General features: G+C 47.3%; 1 protein-coding gene across 4 annotated transcripts in view; it reads left to right on the top strand.

Annotated features, from left to right (window-relative positions):
- Positions 1 to 1,870: 1,870 nt before the first annotated feature.
- Positions 1,871 to 16,535, top strand: part of MED13L (mediator complex subunit 13L) — a 213,787-nt gene continuing 199,122 nt past the window's right edge. Inside the window, exon 1 of one of the 4 annotated variants that reach the window (XM_084764816.1) lies at positions 1,871 to 2,335. In XM_084764816.1, coding sequence (XP_084620942.1) covers positions 2,264 to 2,335 — 72 coding nt within the window. In that variant the 5' untranslated portion in view covers positions 1,871 to 2,263. The remainder of the gene's footprint in view (positions 2,336 to 16,535) is intronic. The other 3 variants (XM_084764815.1, XM_084764818.1, XM_084764817.1) reach the window with 3 other exon arrangements.

Below are 16,535 nucleotides of genomic sequence, written 5' to 3'. Positions count from 1 at the left end.
TTTATTTATACAGTTTTGGAAGCTGGGAAGACCAAGACCAATGTGTTGATCAATTTCAATCCAGTTACTGACCCTTTCCTGGTAATATCTTCCTATGGCAGAGGGGAGACTCAAGTTCGCCCATGTTTCTTCTGAGGGCACTGATCTCAAGACAAGGGCTCCATCTACATGCTAATTACCGCGTGCATCCCAAACTGTCCTTGTAGGTTTTAACATTAATCGTGAGAGGGACAGAAATTTTCAGACCTAGCAACACATAGTGATGGTTTGTTTTATTTTATTTATGCTAGCATTCCTAATTTGTAACTGATCATCTGATTTCTGTTCATTTTTCTGTCTGGTTTTGCTCCTGTGCTGCATTCCTTCACCTCGCCCCCTTCTCTTCCTTTCCCCTTAACTTGCTAAGCTGCCCCCCCCCCCTTGTAAAACTTCCCTCAAAAGCATCTTAACAGAAATTCATGACGTTGGCTCGAGGTCAGCAGGTCAGCAATTAGGATTTGCTTTGGACAGATTAGGAAACGAGGCAGAGTTAATTTTTGTTGGGCAGGGTCACGGCTAGGTGTAGCAAAGCCAGCTCCTGTCATCTTTTCCAGTGCCTTCTGAATGCAGACAGTTCTGCAGTTGAGCCACTCAAAAACTGGGACCTTGCGGGGATGCCACGGCACCCCTCTGAGCTAGCTCACTAGGGCACTTCTGAGGACTCTGTTAAGTGATATACATGTGTGAATTACCTTCCTTCCAGGTTTTAAGGGTTGTGGTAGCTTCAAAGCTCTTTTCTTACGTCAGATTTGTCCCCACAAGCCCCCATCATTATCACACTCCTTTCTCTCTGGTGTTTTAACCCTTCCTTTATTTGAGACAGTGTGTAGCCCAGGCTGGCCTGGAATTCGCGGAGATATGCCTGACTCTGCCTCCCAGTGCTGTGATTATAGGCGTGTACCACTACACCCCGCTAATTCTACCTCTTTTTAAGACAACTTTCTCCTTTTCTATATTCCGGGGCTGAAAACTCCTGCTGGGTTGGAAGGCACTTCTCCCAGCCCTACTACTCTGAAGAAGGAATGCTGGTTACTGAACGCTTGGAGCTGGAGGAAGGGCCCGCTCCCTACACACAGCATAGTGTGTGTGAATGTGGCGCGCAGCAAGAACGCTGAGAACATTTATGCGAGGAATGCCGGCGTGCTCGCACAGAGTGGGCGCAAAGGGCTCCAGAGGCGTGTGTGCTTTAGGAGCTCAGCGCTCGGTAGGCAGCGAGCCCCGACTTCCCCGGTCCCCGGTGTTCGAACCCCGAGAGCTCGGGCAAGCGCCTCGCTGCCTTTGTGTCTCCGAGTCGCACTCCTCCGCCCGGTGCGCAGCGGCACCGGCGGGCGAGAGGTTCCGAGAGGAGACACTCCTCAACGCGGTCCGACAGGCCAGCCCGGCCCACGGCGCGCCCCAGGGCCCGAGCAGCCGCCAGGGCTCGGAGGCCGCCGCGCAGGGGAGCTGCGGCCTCCTCGGCCCGCGACCGACGCGCACCCGCGCCCAGGGCGGGGCGTCCACGCAGCCCCGCCGTCCCACGGCCGCTCGCACCACCGCTCTCTCTCTCTCTCCCTCCCTAGCTCGGTCCCCGCTCCGAGAGGGCCGCGCTCGGCTCAGCAGCGCCTCCCGCGAGCCGCCACGGCCGCCGCCGCCGCCGCCGCCGCCGCGGCCCCTCCCCCGCCCCCCGCGCGGCCGGCGCCCGTCACGTGACGCGCCGCAGCCAATGGCGGGCCGAGCCGCGGTCGGCGGCCGCCATTGCTGTCAGAGCGAGCGAGCCCGGGGAGGGAGGAGAAACGCGGCCGACTGGGGAGGAGGGGGGGGTGGGGAGGAAGAGGAAGGAGGGGACGGCGCTCGGCTGCCGGGGTCGCCCGCTGGCTTCGTCCGCACCCCCCCCTTCGCGGGCTCGCGCGGCGGCGGCGGCGGCGGCGGCTCGGGGCGGCTGCGGGGCTCGCGTGCCTCACGCGCCGGCGCGGCCGAGGGCGAGTCGCCCGCCGGCTGGAGATAAACAAGGCGGCCGACGAGGCGGCGAGGCTGAGGCGGAGGCGGCGGCCCTGCGCGACAGAGGCGGGCGGCGTTGCCGCGCCGCGCCCCCCGCCGCCGCCGCCGCCGCCGCCGCTGCTGCTGCTAGCGCCGCCGCCGCCCTCGGGCCTCCCGCGCGGGCCTCGCGCCCCGGTGCCCGCGAGCCGCCGCCCGGCCCGGCCCGCTCCGACATGCCCCGCTCTGGCGGCCGGGCTCGCGGAGGACCATGACCGCCGCGGCGAACTGGGTGGCGAACGGGGCGAGCCTGGAGGATTGTCACTCCAACCTCTTCTCGCTGGTGAGTGGCGGGGCGGGGGCCCGGGTGGGGGGCGCGACCTCCCCGCCGCGCAACTTTCTCCTCCCGGAGCCCTGGCGGCGTCGGCGAGCGCGGCGCCCGGCGTGGACGTGCGTGTGGAAGTCGGGGCGCTGCGGACGCCGGGGCGCGCTCGGAGCGCCCACCTCCGTGGCAATCACACCCCCCTTCCCCTCCCCTTCCCCCTCTTTTTTTTTTTTTCCTTCCTCCTCCTTCCCGAAATGTGGAAGGCTTTTCTGCCTAGTGCAGCCGCCGGCGCCGGCGATCTGCAGGCTCGTCCTCTCTCCCGATCGGATCGGCCGCTCTCCTCCCGCGTCTGCCTTCTGAATTTTCCTAAAAAAAAAAAAAAAAAAAAAAATCCACAATGACACCTGCGATTTCGCTCGAAAACAGTTGATGGAAGGCGATTGTGTCAGGGAGAGGACTCCGGCAGCCAGAGCTCGCGCGGTTGTAAACACGGACAGCCAGCCGTCCGCCCGCCCGCCTGCCTGCCTCTCGGGGCTTAATACGCCGGAGAGCGGGAGAGCCTTTGCTCGGAGCCCGCGGAAGGTGGAGGAAGCTGCTGCTCCTCGCTCTCCTCCGCTGCCTTTAAAAACTGTTTTCTGTGCCCTAACAAGGAACGAACACACACACACACACACACACACACACACACACACACACACACACACACGAGCAACAAGCTGGGCGGTTTGATAACATCGCTTTTATCTGCCTTCGCCTCTCCTCTCTCCCGCTCTCGCCTCTGATAATTGACAACTTTTGCTTTGGAAGTGCGTCGCTTGCCTTAATCTCGAATCATTTAGGGTGTCAATTGTTCTCCGGGAAGCCTGGCACCCGACAACGGCGCCTCGATTCATCGAAATTAAAAATGTATAGGGCTCCAGCAACTCTTTCCTGGCGGTGGCAGTGACATTTGGTGGTAAATGCCATCTTTGCTTTTTATTGGGTCGTATTACCTAGCTCTGAAAACATTCGCGTTGTTAAACCTGGCGCTTAGATTGATAATGGGAGTGCGTGGTCTTTAAATACGCGCTTTGTGCCTGAGTTACTGTATGTGGAGCTATGTGCCCGGGAGAGTATGAATTTGTTTAAATATTGAGCAAAGATTTGTAAACAGATGTAAGGCAATTATGTTTCAAGCGTAGAATATAATTGGAAAATTGGTTGAACGGCTTATTTAATTTAGCCTTAAAAACTCAACTTATTTTAAGTTGTGTGCCGAATTTTTTTTAGGGGGGAGTGTTTGGGGGCGCTGCCTTTTGGAGAGCGTGCATTTATTGTAAATTATTTTCTGGAACCCCTGCTGTAGATAGAAGCTTTATTTCCTCTCAGTCCTTCCTTGTTTACACTGGATAAATAATTTAGTGTTCAAATTGTAATTAGTTACATTTAATTATGGGTGGCATAGCTGTTTTTTTCTCCCCTTGGAGACTAGTGGAGAAATACGAATTCTTGCCAACTTGGGAAGTGTCATTTTATTTTCATGCCGATAGAGAAATGAAGCGTGATTTTGGCCTACAGAGTCCATGTGACAGTACCCTTGCTTCCACCCGTGTAACAGCAGGCTGAAGTGAGTCCTTTTTCACCCGGAATTTTATCCAGACTCTGCATCTTGAGATTCAGTTAGAAGTTGGGGTTTTTACCATTGTGGTAATTTACCCTACTTGGACTCTTTTGTAGGGATGAAACTACTTTTGCCTTATTCCCCTACCCCCCACCCCCCCAACTTACCCTGTCTGTCATTTAGTATTAGGGTCAGGGACCTTCATAGATCAGCAAACATATTGACTAGGGGGTATTTAAAATGCTTTTGTATGGCGCCTGGGTGACCACATTGACACTTTTACAGGTAATTAAAACAACCAGGTTAACCCATAGTAGTTGAGGAGAGCTCCCAAATTACCATTCATCATCCTGAGTAGTTATGCTTGTGTGCATGTGGCTAATGCATATATGGTGAGTTGTGTGGACAAATGAAAGCCTGCTGGGTACCCAGCCCAACCTCAGGGCCCTTCCTCATCGCTCTCAGCTTCAGGGGGTCTTTGTTGATGAGTCCAGCCTTTGATTTTGACTGGCCTAAGGACTGCATTCTGGGTGTTTCTACCCTAACGGTTTTAAACCAAAGAGTTAACTTTTGAAGATTATTTAAAGTACAGTTGACTTTTTTGGCAACCCCTTTGACATGCAGAAATGATTAGATTGATTTTAAAAGGTAGAATGCATATATTTCTTGGTACCTGAAGGTGAATAAATGCTGTTAAATTTTTTAAATGGTTTTTTTATTTTATGTGTATTGATGGGTGTTTTGCCTGTATATATGTCTGTGAGGGTGTTGGGATTTTTAGAATTGGAATTACAGACCATTGTAAGCTGCCATGTGGGTAATGTGACTTGAACTCAGGTCCTCTGGAAGAACAGCCAGTGTTCTTAACCCCCTAAGCCCTCTCTAAAATTTCTTTGAAAAAACAAAACCAAACTGCCAACAGTCTTTTTTTTTTTTTTTTTAAATGATTCTGAATTGAGAATGTTTTTTGTGGAGAGCATATACAAACAACAACCTGTCATACTAAGCACATTACCCAAAGATCTTCTTGTAGAATGGTTGGGTCCAAAGGAGAGACAGTTATCATCTTTTCAAAATCGTGTTTTGTGTTGGAAGAACTCTAGGCGCCTAGCATTTTGTGCTTTTTAACATTTTGGCCTGTAGCTTTGTTTCTGAGCAGCAGAGAATCCTCTCTTCTAGAAAATGTGCCCAACATGAAGGTTAGCGTGGAGTGAGGCGAAAGCTGGAGTAGGGCTGTGTGGGAAACGGGACCCCCGCTGCTTCCTGCTGTCCTGAGGCCAGTGCCAGCTTAGCGGAAGCTGGCAGCTGAGCAGCCAGGCTCCTTAAGAATTTTGTTCCTAGCCTTTTACTGAGTTTGCTTTGTGATATGGCCTGGAGTCCTCTTTCGTATACTGTCCTATCCTAATCTGTGACAGGCCATCGGATGTCTATGATGTGGGTCATTGTGCTGTTTCTTACTCTCACTACTGTCAGATTTGTAGCCACTGCAGGAAATTCAGGCCTGGCTGGGCCTTTGTGATACATAACTTTTCCATACTGTCCATCAAGTTTTGGGGTTTATTCACTCACTTAAAATTTAGCTGAGTGTATTCAGTCTTCCTTTTTGGAAAATATAACAGTGTACCCTGTGGCCGTGAACTCACCCTTGAGGGAAGGCACATTATGATTTCCAGATGCCCAGTATCTTTTTGTTTTTCTTTTGAGATAATGTGGAGAAAGTGACTTTGTGCCCTTTAGGCTAGACTTAAGAATGCTGGGTACTAGGACTTGAGGAAGCCATCTGTAATTCTTAGGTGTTTGTGCCATATCCATACTTGATTCGCTTAAAATCTCCCTGACTATAGCTAATTGATTAATGGTGTCAAATTCTCACTGGATTAAAACACATGTACACTGAGGACCATTCATTTTGTATTTGAAGCTTTTAGGGGAATTTGTTGTAGGCATAATTTCCTTTTGTCTTAAGAGAATTATCCTGCCCCCGCCCCCAAGAAAAGGAAGGTGGCTGTAAATGTTGAAAACTTGAGATGCTGAGAACTTAGAAGAGCTTGGGGAGGGCTGGCACATGGCAATGAGGAAAGGATGATTTGCTAAGGCTTCAGAGTACCCAAATACTGCACCATTTTCTCCCCCACCCTAGTTTGTAGTTTTAAGATTTAAAATAAGCGTACATTTGAAGCATCTTTTTCATGATGATTCATTTTTTTTTAAAGAAAATATTTGTAATATGCCAATGTGTTTTCTGTTTAGCATTTGTTGTTAGTGGCACATGGTGTTATAGTATTTATATTTTTTAATGGCAATAATTGCTACCCAGTAATGGTTGCCATATTAACCTCCAATTGCTAGTAAATATTTTTAAGTACATAATAGACAGCAATTTAAGGCATAGTGTAGCAGTTTACTGGACCATTTTAAAGAGACATTTGTACGTGTGATGAGTTCATAATTTAAAGAGAAATAATGTACCTGATATCCGTGTGTGCCAAAGGCTTGACACGCTTGTTGGGAAGCAGCTGGGCCCATTCCTTTTTCTTTGTGAAGAGAGTGGGCAGGAGTGTGTTCAAGACAGGAAGTGTTTGTTGAGTGTATGCAGGCACTTTTGTACCTTGCCATTTCTTTGGCCTGCTCTGGTCGTTTTGTCATGAATATGTTAGATGATTTATATTGAGAAAAAAGTCTCTCAAGGCATTTCTTTAAATATCATTAACTTATAGTTGTGGCTTATATTAATTAGTATGGAAAATTGACCTTTTTTTGTTCACTAGATAATTTAGCCTAGTTAATTGTGAGCTAATTGTATCCATCAAACACTTTGAGCATCTATACTCTGAGACGAACAAAGACAGAATTGCCGTGGAGCTCTGTTTCAGTGTGCACAGGGAAGCTAGAGATTATCTGAATGGTTTTAATGAATAGTTAATTCAGCTATCCAAGCTCGATTCAGAAGTAAACCAGGTATTTTTGAAGCCTTTGACTTATTTTTCAAGATAAGATAATACTGTTGTTATTTAAGCTAGTTAAGGTACTGATTTGCATTCCTGTGAGTGAGGATGATGTGTTTACTTCACAGGAGCTAGCCAGTGAGAGAGATTAGATAAAGCTTATGAAAATTAGAATGTGGTGGCATGGTGGGTGTGACTGGTGAACTGTGCTTTATAACCAGTTATTAGAAGCACAGAGCAGACTCTCCAACATTGCTGCTCGTGTCCCTTAAGAGGCACTGTGCGCAAACATGTTTGATAGACTGTGCGTGGTGCTGTTTACCAGAATCTCTGTTTGGTCATTTTAGAAATAATTTTGTCTTTGCAAAGAAATAACATTCGGTGCATTGCAAAGGGAGTTAATTAGTGTAAATTAGATAGCCTGTGGGAGTAGCTTCTCCTTCCAAACAAAACAAAAAATATAAAACAAGTCCACATGCATTTGCCTCTTAGGATTTGCACAGAGTTAGAATTAGAGACTCGATATCTGTAAGTGTCTCTGCAGTGTCTGAATTTCCCCTCCTGAGTGCTGGGTCGCATGCCTCCCGCTGACCCCCTCAGATCGTTCCCTTTCATGCTATATGCTTTCATTGTTTATTTGAAAGACTTGAAGGTGTTAGCTTTGTTCTGTTGAGAGAACTCACTTCATTACATAGGGAGGTGATATTCCATTAATCTTGGTAAATATTAACATAAATGAGGAATTGTAAATTCAGACTCATTTGCATGAATGAAATACGTGTGCTTGCCCAATATTTTTAGTATAGGCACTTAAGTACATCAGCAGAGTCTTGTGAAGTGTTCTTAAGCTGAGGTCTGTTGCTTTGGGGGAGGGTGTTTTCCTTTGCTCCATTGTAGTAACAGTATTTAAGGTAGCAGTGAGGAGACCATCTTTTTCTAGCTGCTGTGGTGGCCACCAATAGGAACCCTGCTTCTGTGTGTGTGTGTGTGTGTGTGTGTGTGTTGGTGATGTTTGCTGGACGAGTTTCCTTGAAGCCAGTAAAGTGTCTTTTAGAATTTAGTCTAAAAACCATAAGATGACTGCATTCTTTCCAGAGGAAAGTTGGGAGAAATGAGTTCTCTCAAGGAATATGGTCCTTCCCTGCTGTGTCTGTGCTTGGGTTTACTGTGTGTTTCTGAACATTTAGTTTCTCATTCTGGGGAACTTGTGCAAGGGTGTTTTTTGTTTTGTTTGTTGAGAAAGGGCTTCTCTGTGTAGCCCTGGCTGTCTTGGACTTGTTTTGTAGATCAGGCTGGCCTTGAACTCACAGCGATCGCCTGCCCCTGCCTCTCGAGTGCTGGGATTAAAGGTGTACTAGGGTGTTCTTAAAGCTGTATTGGCATTACTTCCCATAAAGCATACAGCTTTCTGAATTTTGTTCCTTTTCCATTACTGTTAAAAGAGCTTCCTGGTTGATTATATACAAGTTCACCTTAGCATTATCTCGGATAGCTTAAATTGTAGCTTTAGCTTGTGGATGAGGAAGTTGTAGATCACTCAATTCATACATATGCTCTCTCCTTGTCCTCCAGCCACTCTCCTCCCTCATGTCTCTCTCTCTTTGTTATTTTCGTGCCAGGGTTTCATTTTGTAGCCCAAGCTGGCCAAGACCTCACTAGAGAACCCAGGCTGGCCTCAAACTCAAGGTAATGTGGCTGCTTTGGCCCCTTGAATGCTGAGATTACAGAATCTTCATTAGCGGCCCTGGCAAAGGTACTTGATCCAAGTTTTACACCCAGAACCCACACAGTAAAAGGAGAAAACCAACTCCTGTAAGTTGTCCTCTGAAACCTAGACATATAGACATGTGTGAACACACTTCCCCCAACCATACCCCCCCCACACACACGCATGCACCTCTGATCACACAAATGTAGAACATTTTTCAAGATTATTTTGGCTATAATTTGTTCTTAATTTGTATCAAATCACTGCGTTAATTGGACATTTGACATTTGATCTTAAAATTAAAATTGAGAAAAACATTTGTTTCAAGTAAGATAGATAATTGTGAGCAAGATTTTTGTAATACCAGTGGACATTTTGAAAATGACACGAACAGCTTATTAAATCTTAGGAAGATGGTTATTTGAGACAGGGCTCCACTGTATAGCTGGAGCTTGCCTGGGACTCTGGGTAGGCTTTCTGCCTCTGCCCAGGAGTGCTGGGGTTACAGTTGCCCCACACCAGGCTTACTCATTTAAAAACCTGTTCCAATGTTCCAGTGTCAGGCTTTCCCTGATCCCCACAGGCAGAGCTAGGTGCTCAGATTCCTGTTATACCTCTGTGGAGGAGATGGGGTTTTGTACGACAGTGATCTTGTCACAGGGCCTTGGTGTTCTCAGCTGCACTTCAGCATTCATCCCCTGCTGGTAAGCACTCCCTTCCTTCCCGGAGGTGTCCTGCTTGTTTGTGCTGGGCTGATGGCACACGCTGTGAATCCTACCACCCAGGATGGGGCCAGGGGTCTATGAGCTTGGGGCCAGCCTGCTCTATAGAGAGTTCTAGGATGGCTGCGGCTACATAGAGATACTCCCATCACAAAACAAAAACAGAAACAAACAAAAACAACCCCCCAAACAAAAACAAGACCCAAAAATCATATAGCAACTTAGACATCTGGCTCTGTTTTCTGAATTTCCTTAGGAGGCTGAGCACACTGTGGTTTGTGCATGCCCTGGGCTGTCTAACCTTGCGGAATTGTAGCTTTGTAATCATTTGGAATTAAGTCTGGGTCTTGACACAAAGTCCTCGACTTTGATTTTTCAGGTTGTGCAGGGGGCTTTTGCTCAGCATTTAGTTACAAGGTCACTTTTCATGATTCTAGTGAAGAGCCCAGTAAAATGGGCAGCGACCTGGAATAGGGAAGCTTGAGCTGAGTTTAAAGTTTTTTCTAGTAGTTAGGCAAACTGTGTTGAACACAACCTGTGAACTTAGTGGAGATACAGAGGTCAGGCTATGTGAAAAGATCCTTTTGAGTATATTTTATTTGTTCTAGACAAGGCAGTCCTGGTGGTCTAGAACTGATTATGAGACTCAGAGGGCTTCTCAGGTGAATGCTGGGATTTCAGGCGCACCCTAGATCTCAGGCAAATAACCGAGCAGCCACCTGGGAGTCTGTGGGAAGCCTCAGCTTGACCTTTTTTGCTCATTACAAGTGAGCTGTGACTGAGAGGAGAGACTTATCTTTGCACTCGGCTTTTCCTTTCATGTGTGACTTCCCTGTGTATATCTGTAAAGTGCTGGAAGATTGCGTACCTGCTCTGAGCTGTAACTGTAGAGACTAGAAATTGAACCCTGGCTCTTACTTGGTAATTGGTGGGTTACTTCCTTGGCAGCTCTAGAGTTCCCTTTGACCTTTAAATTTTTATTTTTATTTTTTAATTTTTTTGGTTTTTTGACACAGGGTTTCTCTGTGTAGCCTTGGCTGTCCTGGACTCATTTAGTAGACCAGGCTGGCCTCGAACTCACAGAGATCCGCCTGCCTCTGCCTCCCGATCGCTGGAATTAAAGGCCTGTGCCACCATGCCTGGCTTACCTTTGACCTTTTAATAACAAGTCTGTTAACATTTTGAGATTGGTTTTAGGGAATGTCAGAAGTAGTACCTGATAAATGTATTGTTCTTTTAACACTGAATAACAATTTAGCCTGCCTTGCTGATTCCCGTATTGCTATTTTGAAAAGGCATAGTCAGGCTAGTTTTTGGTTGCCGTTTAACAATGTAGCAGTACCTCAGAGCATTCTGTGGTTGTTGAAGGGTTGAAGGATGGACCTCACAGACTGTAGACTTTCTGTTAGGCATGCTGCCTGTGAATAGTGCCATAAGTTTACCAAGGAACTAGAAATTACCATGCAGGCGCGCTCATATTCTAAAATACTAGAAAAGGTTCATTGGAAAGTTTGTCTTTAAAAAAAAAAAAAAAAAAAAAAAAAAAAAGAGCTCTCCCTAGCGGGGGTTGCCCTGGTGATGGTGTCGGCTGCCCTCTGCCTCGTGCTGTACTTAATGTCTTTCCTAGCATTCTCTAGGGGCTGATCCCACAAGATCAGTCACTTTCCCTTAGCCCGTTGTCTGGGCCCTCAGGGAGGCAGCCTTGACCTCCTGTGCCCTGGCAGTAGGAGTGTGTGTCCACAGTGGGGGGCTGCCCTCCCCCAGGCCCCAGAGAGGGTTGTTGGCTGGAGGATGCCTGATGGGTGAGGAGAGGCCCGGTGCTGCATGCATCGTGCACAGCAGTTTCGCTGGGTGGGAGTAGGCGCCTTCCCCTCTCTGGTGCCCAACTCCCTGCTGGCACCCTCTCATTAACATGTTGAGAACGTTGGCAGGCTCTGTGATGTTATCAGGAGAAAGATTTTGTTTCTTTACCTTTTAGCTCTTCTGTCCTTAGACCATCTGAGAGACAGGCTTTTTTGACTTGCTGTTTTATGTGGTAAATGAGGACTTTTGAGACCCAAGGAGATGAAAGGGATTTGGGGGTGAGATTGGATGGAGTAGCCAATAAACTAATATTTAGAAATGTTAATTTTTTTGTATGCTGTGTTTGAGAAATTTAGGGCATGTATAATTCATTTAGGAGTAATGTACATCAGAAATGATTAAAATCTAGCTTGCTCTTACCAAAGGGCTAAGGATTTGACACGTGGGGAAAAGACCTACACGTACGATTTAATTTCTGAGAAGCTGTATGTCAGGCCCAGAGGGAGCTGCACAGATTGTGATGCCTCGAGGCTGGGAAGACCAGAGGGGAGCTCTGTCCTGGCACGGGGGCGGGGCGGAGGGTAGGCTGGGCCTTGCTGGGGTGTGAGAAGGGCGCTCTGTGGGCTCTTGGGAACTGTTTGGGAGACTTTGCTGAGGTGGCTGTACAACACTAGTTCATGGCCCTGCTTCTTGGCTTCCTTTCAAACACAGCACCGAAACCTACTGAGGTGGAGTTTTCAGTAGGTGGAAAATTTGAAGTGTGGGCAGGCCAGTTTGGATTAAGAAATGGTGATGTTAAAATACTCTTGAGCTTTCTAAAATAATCCAGTTCTGAACTTTAAGGAAATAGAGCTGCATTGTGCAGAGTGCTAATGACTGAAGCGACAAATATTTCAGAAACTGGACAGACGTGAAATCTTAAATGAGCAGATGGGACATGAAGTGAGAATGGGAGATAATCCAAGATGATACAGAAACTATTAAGAGAAAGGAACTGAGGAACAGTGAGTGTGTTACGGTGACTGTGTGCAGGAGCCGCGCTAGGATTGCTCCCTTCCACACGCAGGTCAGAGCTCTTGAGCCTTGTGAGCCTCCTCAGACTGCACATTTTACATGATAGTTTTGGGGTCATAATGACTGGTCGTGGAGTGGCCCTGCTGCTGCGGGTGGATTACGTTGTGTGTGTGCTTGTGTGCTTTAGGTGGACATGAAAGTAAGCAAAGGGCGTAATCATAGTTTTTAAGGCAGTCATGGACCTCGAGTGGCAGGTGAGGCTTGCTGTCAGCCACTTAGTGGCTAGTGACAGTGCGGGTGGAATCTGTCCTGGAGAGCTGAAGGATGACGGCCGCGGGCCAGCCTGGCTGTCATGAGGGAGCGGGAAGAGCAAGCTCCCGAACGAATGGCAGGTGTGCTTCTGTAGATTAGAAGCATCAGAGAGACAAGAAAGCAGAGACATGATCCCACCTGGCACGGCAGGTGAGGGGCTTCGGAGAGAGAAAAGATGGGGAGTGTAAGAAAGGGCTAAGTGCAGAGGATGCAAGGCAGTCTCATTGTAGCTTGACTCTGCCCTGAGTTCAAGTAGCATACTGTTTTTTACTTCGAACAAAAAATCTTAATTTTTTCCTGTCTTTTAAAATTATATTTATGTGGGCGTGGAGCGGGGAGGGTTGCCATAGGTGTGTGGGAAACAAAACACAGTTGTGAACATCAGTTCTCTCCTACCTTTGAGTCTTGGAGATTAAACTTAGGTCTCCTAGGCTTGGCAGCAAGCACCGTTACCACTGAGCCGTCTCACTGAACCTCAAATCATTTATTAAATTGTAACTAAAACTTTTAAATTTCTGTGTTACGGTGGTTCACTGTTAACAGCCTCTTCCTTCTCCTCCTCCTCCTCCTCCTCCTCCTTCTTCATCATCATCATTTGAGAAAGGGTTTCACTATGTAGCTATGACTGTCCTGGAACTCACTCTGTAGACCAAGCTGGCCTCCAACTCACAGAGATCTGTCTGCCCCTGCCTCCCAAGTGCTGGGATTAAAGTCCTGTACTACCTCCCCCAATTTAACAAGCAGGTTTTTTTTTTTTTTTTTTTTTGAGGCAAGGTTTCTCAGTGTAGCCTTGGCTGTCCTGTCCTAGACTCGCTTTGTAGACCAGGCTGGCCTCAAACTCGCAGCAAATCGCCTGCCTCTGCCTCTGCCTCTGAGTGCTGGGATTAAAGGCATGCGCCACTACACTGGGCAACAAACTTTTCCTTTTGTAAGTGTCTTGGCCTTGAGCACATCCCCAGGAGCTTGGCTTTGGCATTGGCCTGCAGCTGTAGGCTTTAGGAGTGCGGAATCCCCGCCCTGGGCTGTTGAGGTGGATGGAAGAAGAGGGTGGGATCTCATGTGTTGCCTTTATGTCTCCACATGTGTATGGGGCATGCTTGTGTGTGTGTGCAAGTGCAAGGTGTGTTTGTATATATACACACAATGAGTGAATTCTTGCCCTGTTGGACTCTTTGCTTTTTCAAGCCCTGATTTAGTGGTGCAGCACCCTTTGTTTTCAGTGAGGTGGGTGGTGGTTGGCCTGTATACTGAGTGCATTTGGAGGACTGACAGGGATCATAAAATATTTCAAGAAATAAAGGATATGTTGTACATAGTGGTGCATGGTTTTAATCTTACCACTGGGAGGCAGATGCACAGTGGATTTCTGTGAGTTCCAGGTTTGCCAGGGTGACATGGTGAGACCCTGTTAAAAACAAAACAAAATAGCCCCCATTACTCCAACTTAAACATTTTCTCAGTTTTAGGTGATATAGATGGTTGTATGTGTAGTTTTATTTTGAAAGTGCTTCCATATTAAATCATGGAATTGACTTGAATGTGATTTAAGCCAGGTGGTGGTGGCGGCGGCGGCGGCGGCGGCGCACACCTATAATCCTAGCACTTGAGAGGCAAAGGCAAGCGGTTAGCTGTGAGTTTGAGGCCAGCCTGGTCTACAAAGTGAGTCCAGGATAGTTAAGGCTACACAGAGAAACCCTGTCTCAAAAAACCAAACCAAACCAAAACAAAAGATTTAATCCTAGAATAATAGATAATTTAAGGAAATTTAGTTATATAACAATTACTCTAAACAAGGGTGTAGGTATTTTTTAAAAAAATCTATCCATTTTGTGTGTATCCCCGCATGTGTGAGTGTGTGAAAATAGGAAGAACTGGGAGTCAGTTCTTTCCTTCCATGCTTCTGGGGATTCAGGTGTGCCAGCAAGTGCCTTTACCCAAGGAGCCGGCTTGCTAAACTGATCAGTTGATCATTTAGAATTTATGCCAGAGTACAGAGCTAAACAATGTATTTATCCTACTGCCTGTAACTGTAGGTTCTTAAGGTTAAGACACTCAGGGCAGTTTCAGAGTTGGTTTCTCTACAGTAGAGTCATCTATACAGATTGGGTAATATCAGGTCCCCAGGACTCAATTTCTGGCCTGTGGAATGGCTCAGTGCTCGGGGTGGGGTGGGGGTAGGGGTGGGGGGGGAGGGAGGGACAGAGACAGAAACTCACTTCAGTATAGTGTATAAATTACCTGAGATAAAGTCCAAGTGTTTCCGAGTACTTGGAGACCTTTTTGATGATGTTACAAAGATAAATGGTACTTAGGTGGTGAGCTCCAGTTCCAGGCCTCACGGACACACTAAGATCGGTGTTTGTGCTTTAACTGAATTATGCTGCAAACACAAGGTAGGTGTTCTGCACTGTTAAGATCCAAAAGAGCTGACATGCCAGCTTCCAGAAAGTTGTGAGAAACTGACCGATAAATGTTAAGGTCCATTTTAAAAATGGTCTTAGGTTGTAATATTGGCACCGAGCATAGAGGCATTTGAGGCAGCCTAGTTGAGGGTTGGTGTTCTGGGATGTAGCTGTTGGTAACAGTTTGAGCTTGATGATAACAGTGGTTTTGATGAGTGGATTCATCAGCTACATGCATGTATAAATTGTGTACCTATGAAACAGCATCTCTGGGCCTCAGTTATTTAATATCTGCTTTTGATCTGATGGCAGACAGGACTAAGAGACGAGGATTGGATCACAGGGAGGAGCTGAAATATAAGTTCTGTTTTAGGAGGAGGTCTGAAGGGTTTTAGAGACCCAGCAACACGGGCAGACTTGTGTATTAAAGAGAAAGCTCCTACAGGTTGTAATAAAGGAGAAATAAAAGATGGGGGAAGGAGATCTTTTTGGGGGGGGTGGTTGTGGTGCTGGTGCTGGTTGGAGGCGTTAAGCCCAGGACTCAGCCATGCTTCATGAGCATTCTCTTGGAGAACCATATCCCCAGCCTAGGCGTGGCTCTTAAGAAGATTCTAAGTGGGAGAGAATACAGAGCCAGTAGGATGGATTTAAGTAATATTTTTGGAGGTAGAAGTGACTGGATGAGGTGAGTAAATTTTAGGGGTCAAGTGATAAACAGTTTTGGTTTTATGCCATTTGTGCTCTTGTTTATGCGAAGTGAGGACTAGTGGCTGACAGCATCCTCAAGCTTCTGTAGACTGATGCTTTGGGCACAGGTGTAGGAAGCATTTACTTACCCTGCCAAGCCTCACAGAACTGAAGCAATCCTTGAGCAGGGACAGCAAGTGTGTAATGTCAGTGTTTATGAGCTACCTTGTCCCAGAAACAGTAAGATTTATGAGGCAAGGGGAAAGTCAGAAGGGAAGGCAGGAGCAAAGGGGAGTGCTACACGGATGAAGTGGGTGAGCAGGGCCTTGGGCAGGGAAGGTGGCAGTGGTTGTGTGTGGAGGTGTGAGTCAGACTGTCTTGGCAGAGGAAGAACTCAGAAAATTCAGTTATCAGAAATGAGCACAGAGTATCCCTGACAGGAAGAAAGGAAGTAGGTAGGTAAGCTTACAGCAGTGATCCTCACTGAGCTGGGGCCTCCGGTCCTCTGCTGTGACTGGGGCCAGCTGGGGAAAGCAGGTCCATCTTTCTACTGCGAAGCTGCTAGGGGCTGTCTTTTTTCAAGACGGAGTTTCTCTGTAGCTCTGGCTGTCCTGGAGCTCATGCCACACACCAGGCTGTCCTCAAGCTCACAAAGATCTGCCTGCCTGGGATTAAAGGCGTGTGCCTGTTTCTTACTAACGTTGTCTATACTAGCTTCCTGTTTACTGTAGGACGGTGGTAGTTTCGGTAGGAGGATGACATAGACCGTCCTGCGTCTCTTATGCCTTTGTAGGCCCCTTGAACGTTGAGGCCCCAGTAGGTGGAGGAGAAGGGCATGTTGGTGAAGACTGGTTCCTAGTTCTGACTCCTTTACATCATCACTCTGAGCATCCTGGCCTTTATTTCTTAGCTTAGCACGTACCTTTCTGATTGTACAAGGTTTGTACATTATTTGGAGTGTCATTTTGTATGTCAGTTTCGCCTCACATGTTTGGGAACTTGTCTTTCTCTGCTCCCTCCTTGCT

This window comes from Acomys minous (assembly GCF_964271855.1).
Source record: "Acomys minous genome assembly, chromosome: 16".
Taxonomy (NCBI): domain Eukaryota; kingdom Metazoa; phylum Chordata; class Mammalia; order Rodentia; family Muridae; genus Acomys; species Acomys minous.
Note: the sequence above shows the minus strand (reverse complement) of the source record. Positions and strands in the feature narration are given on the sequence as shown.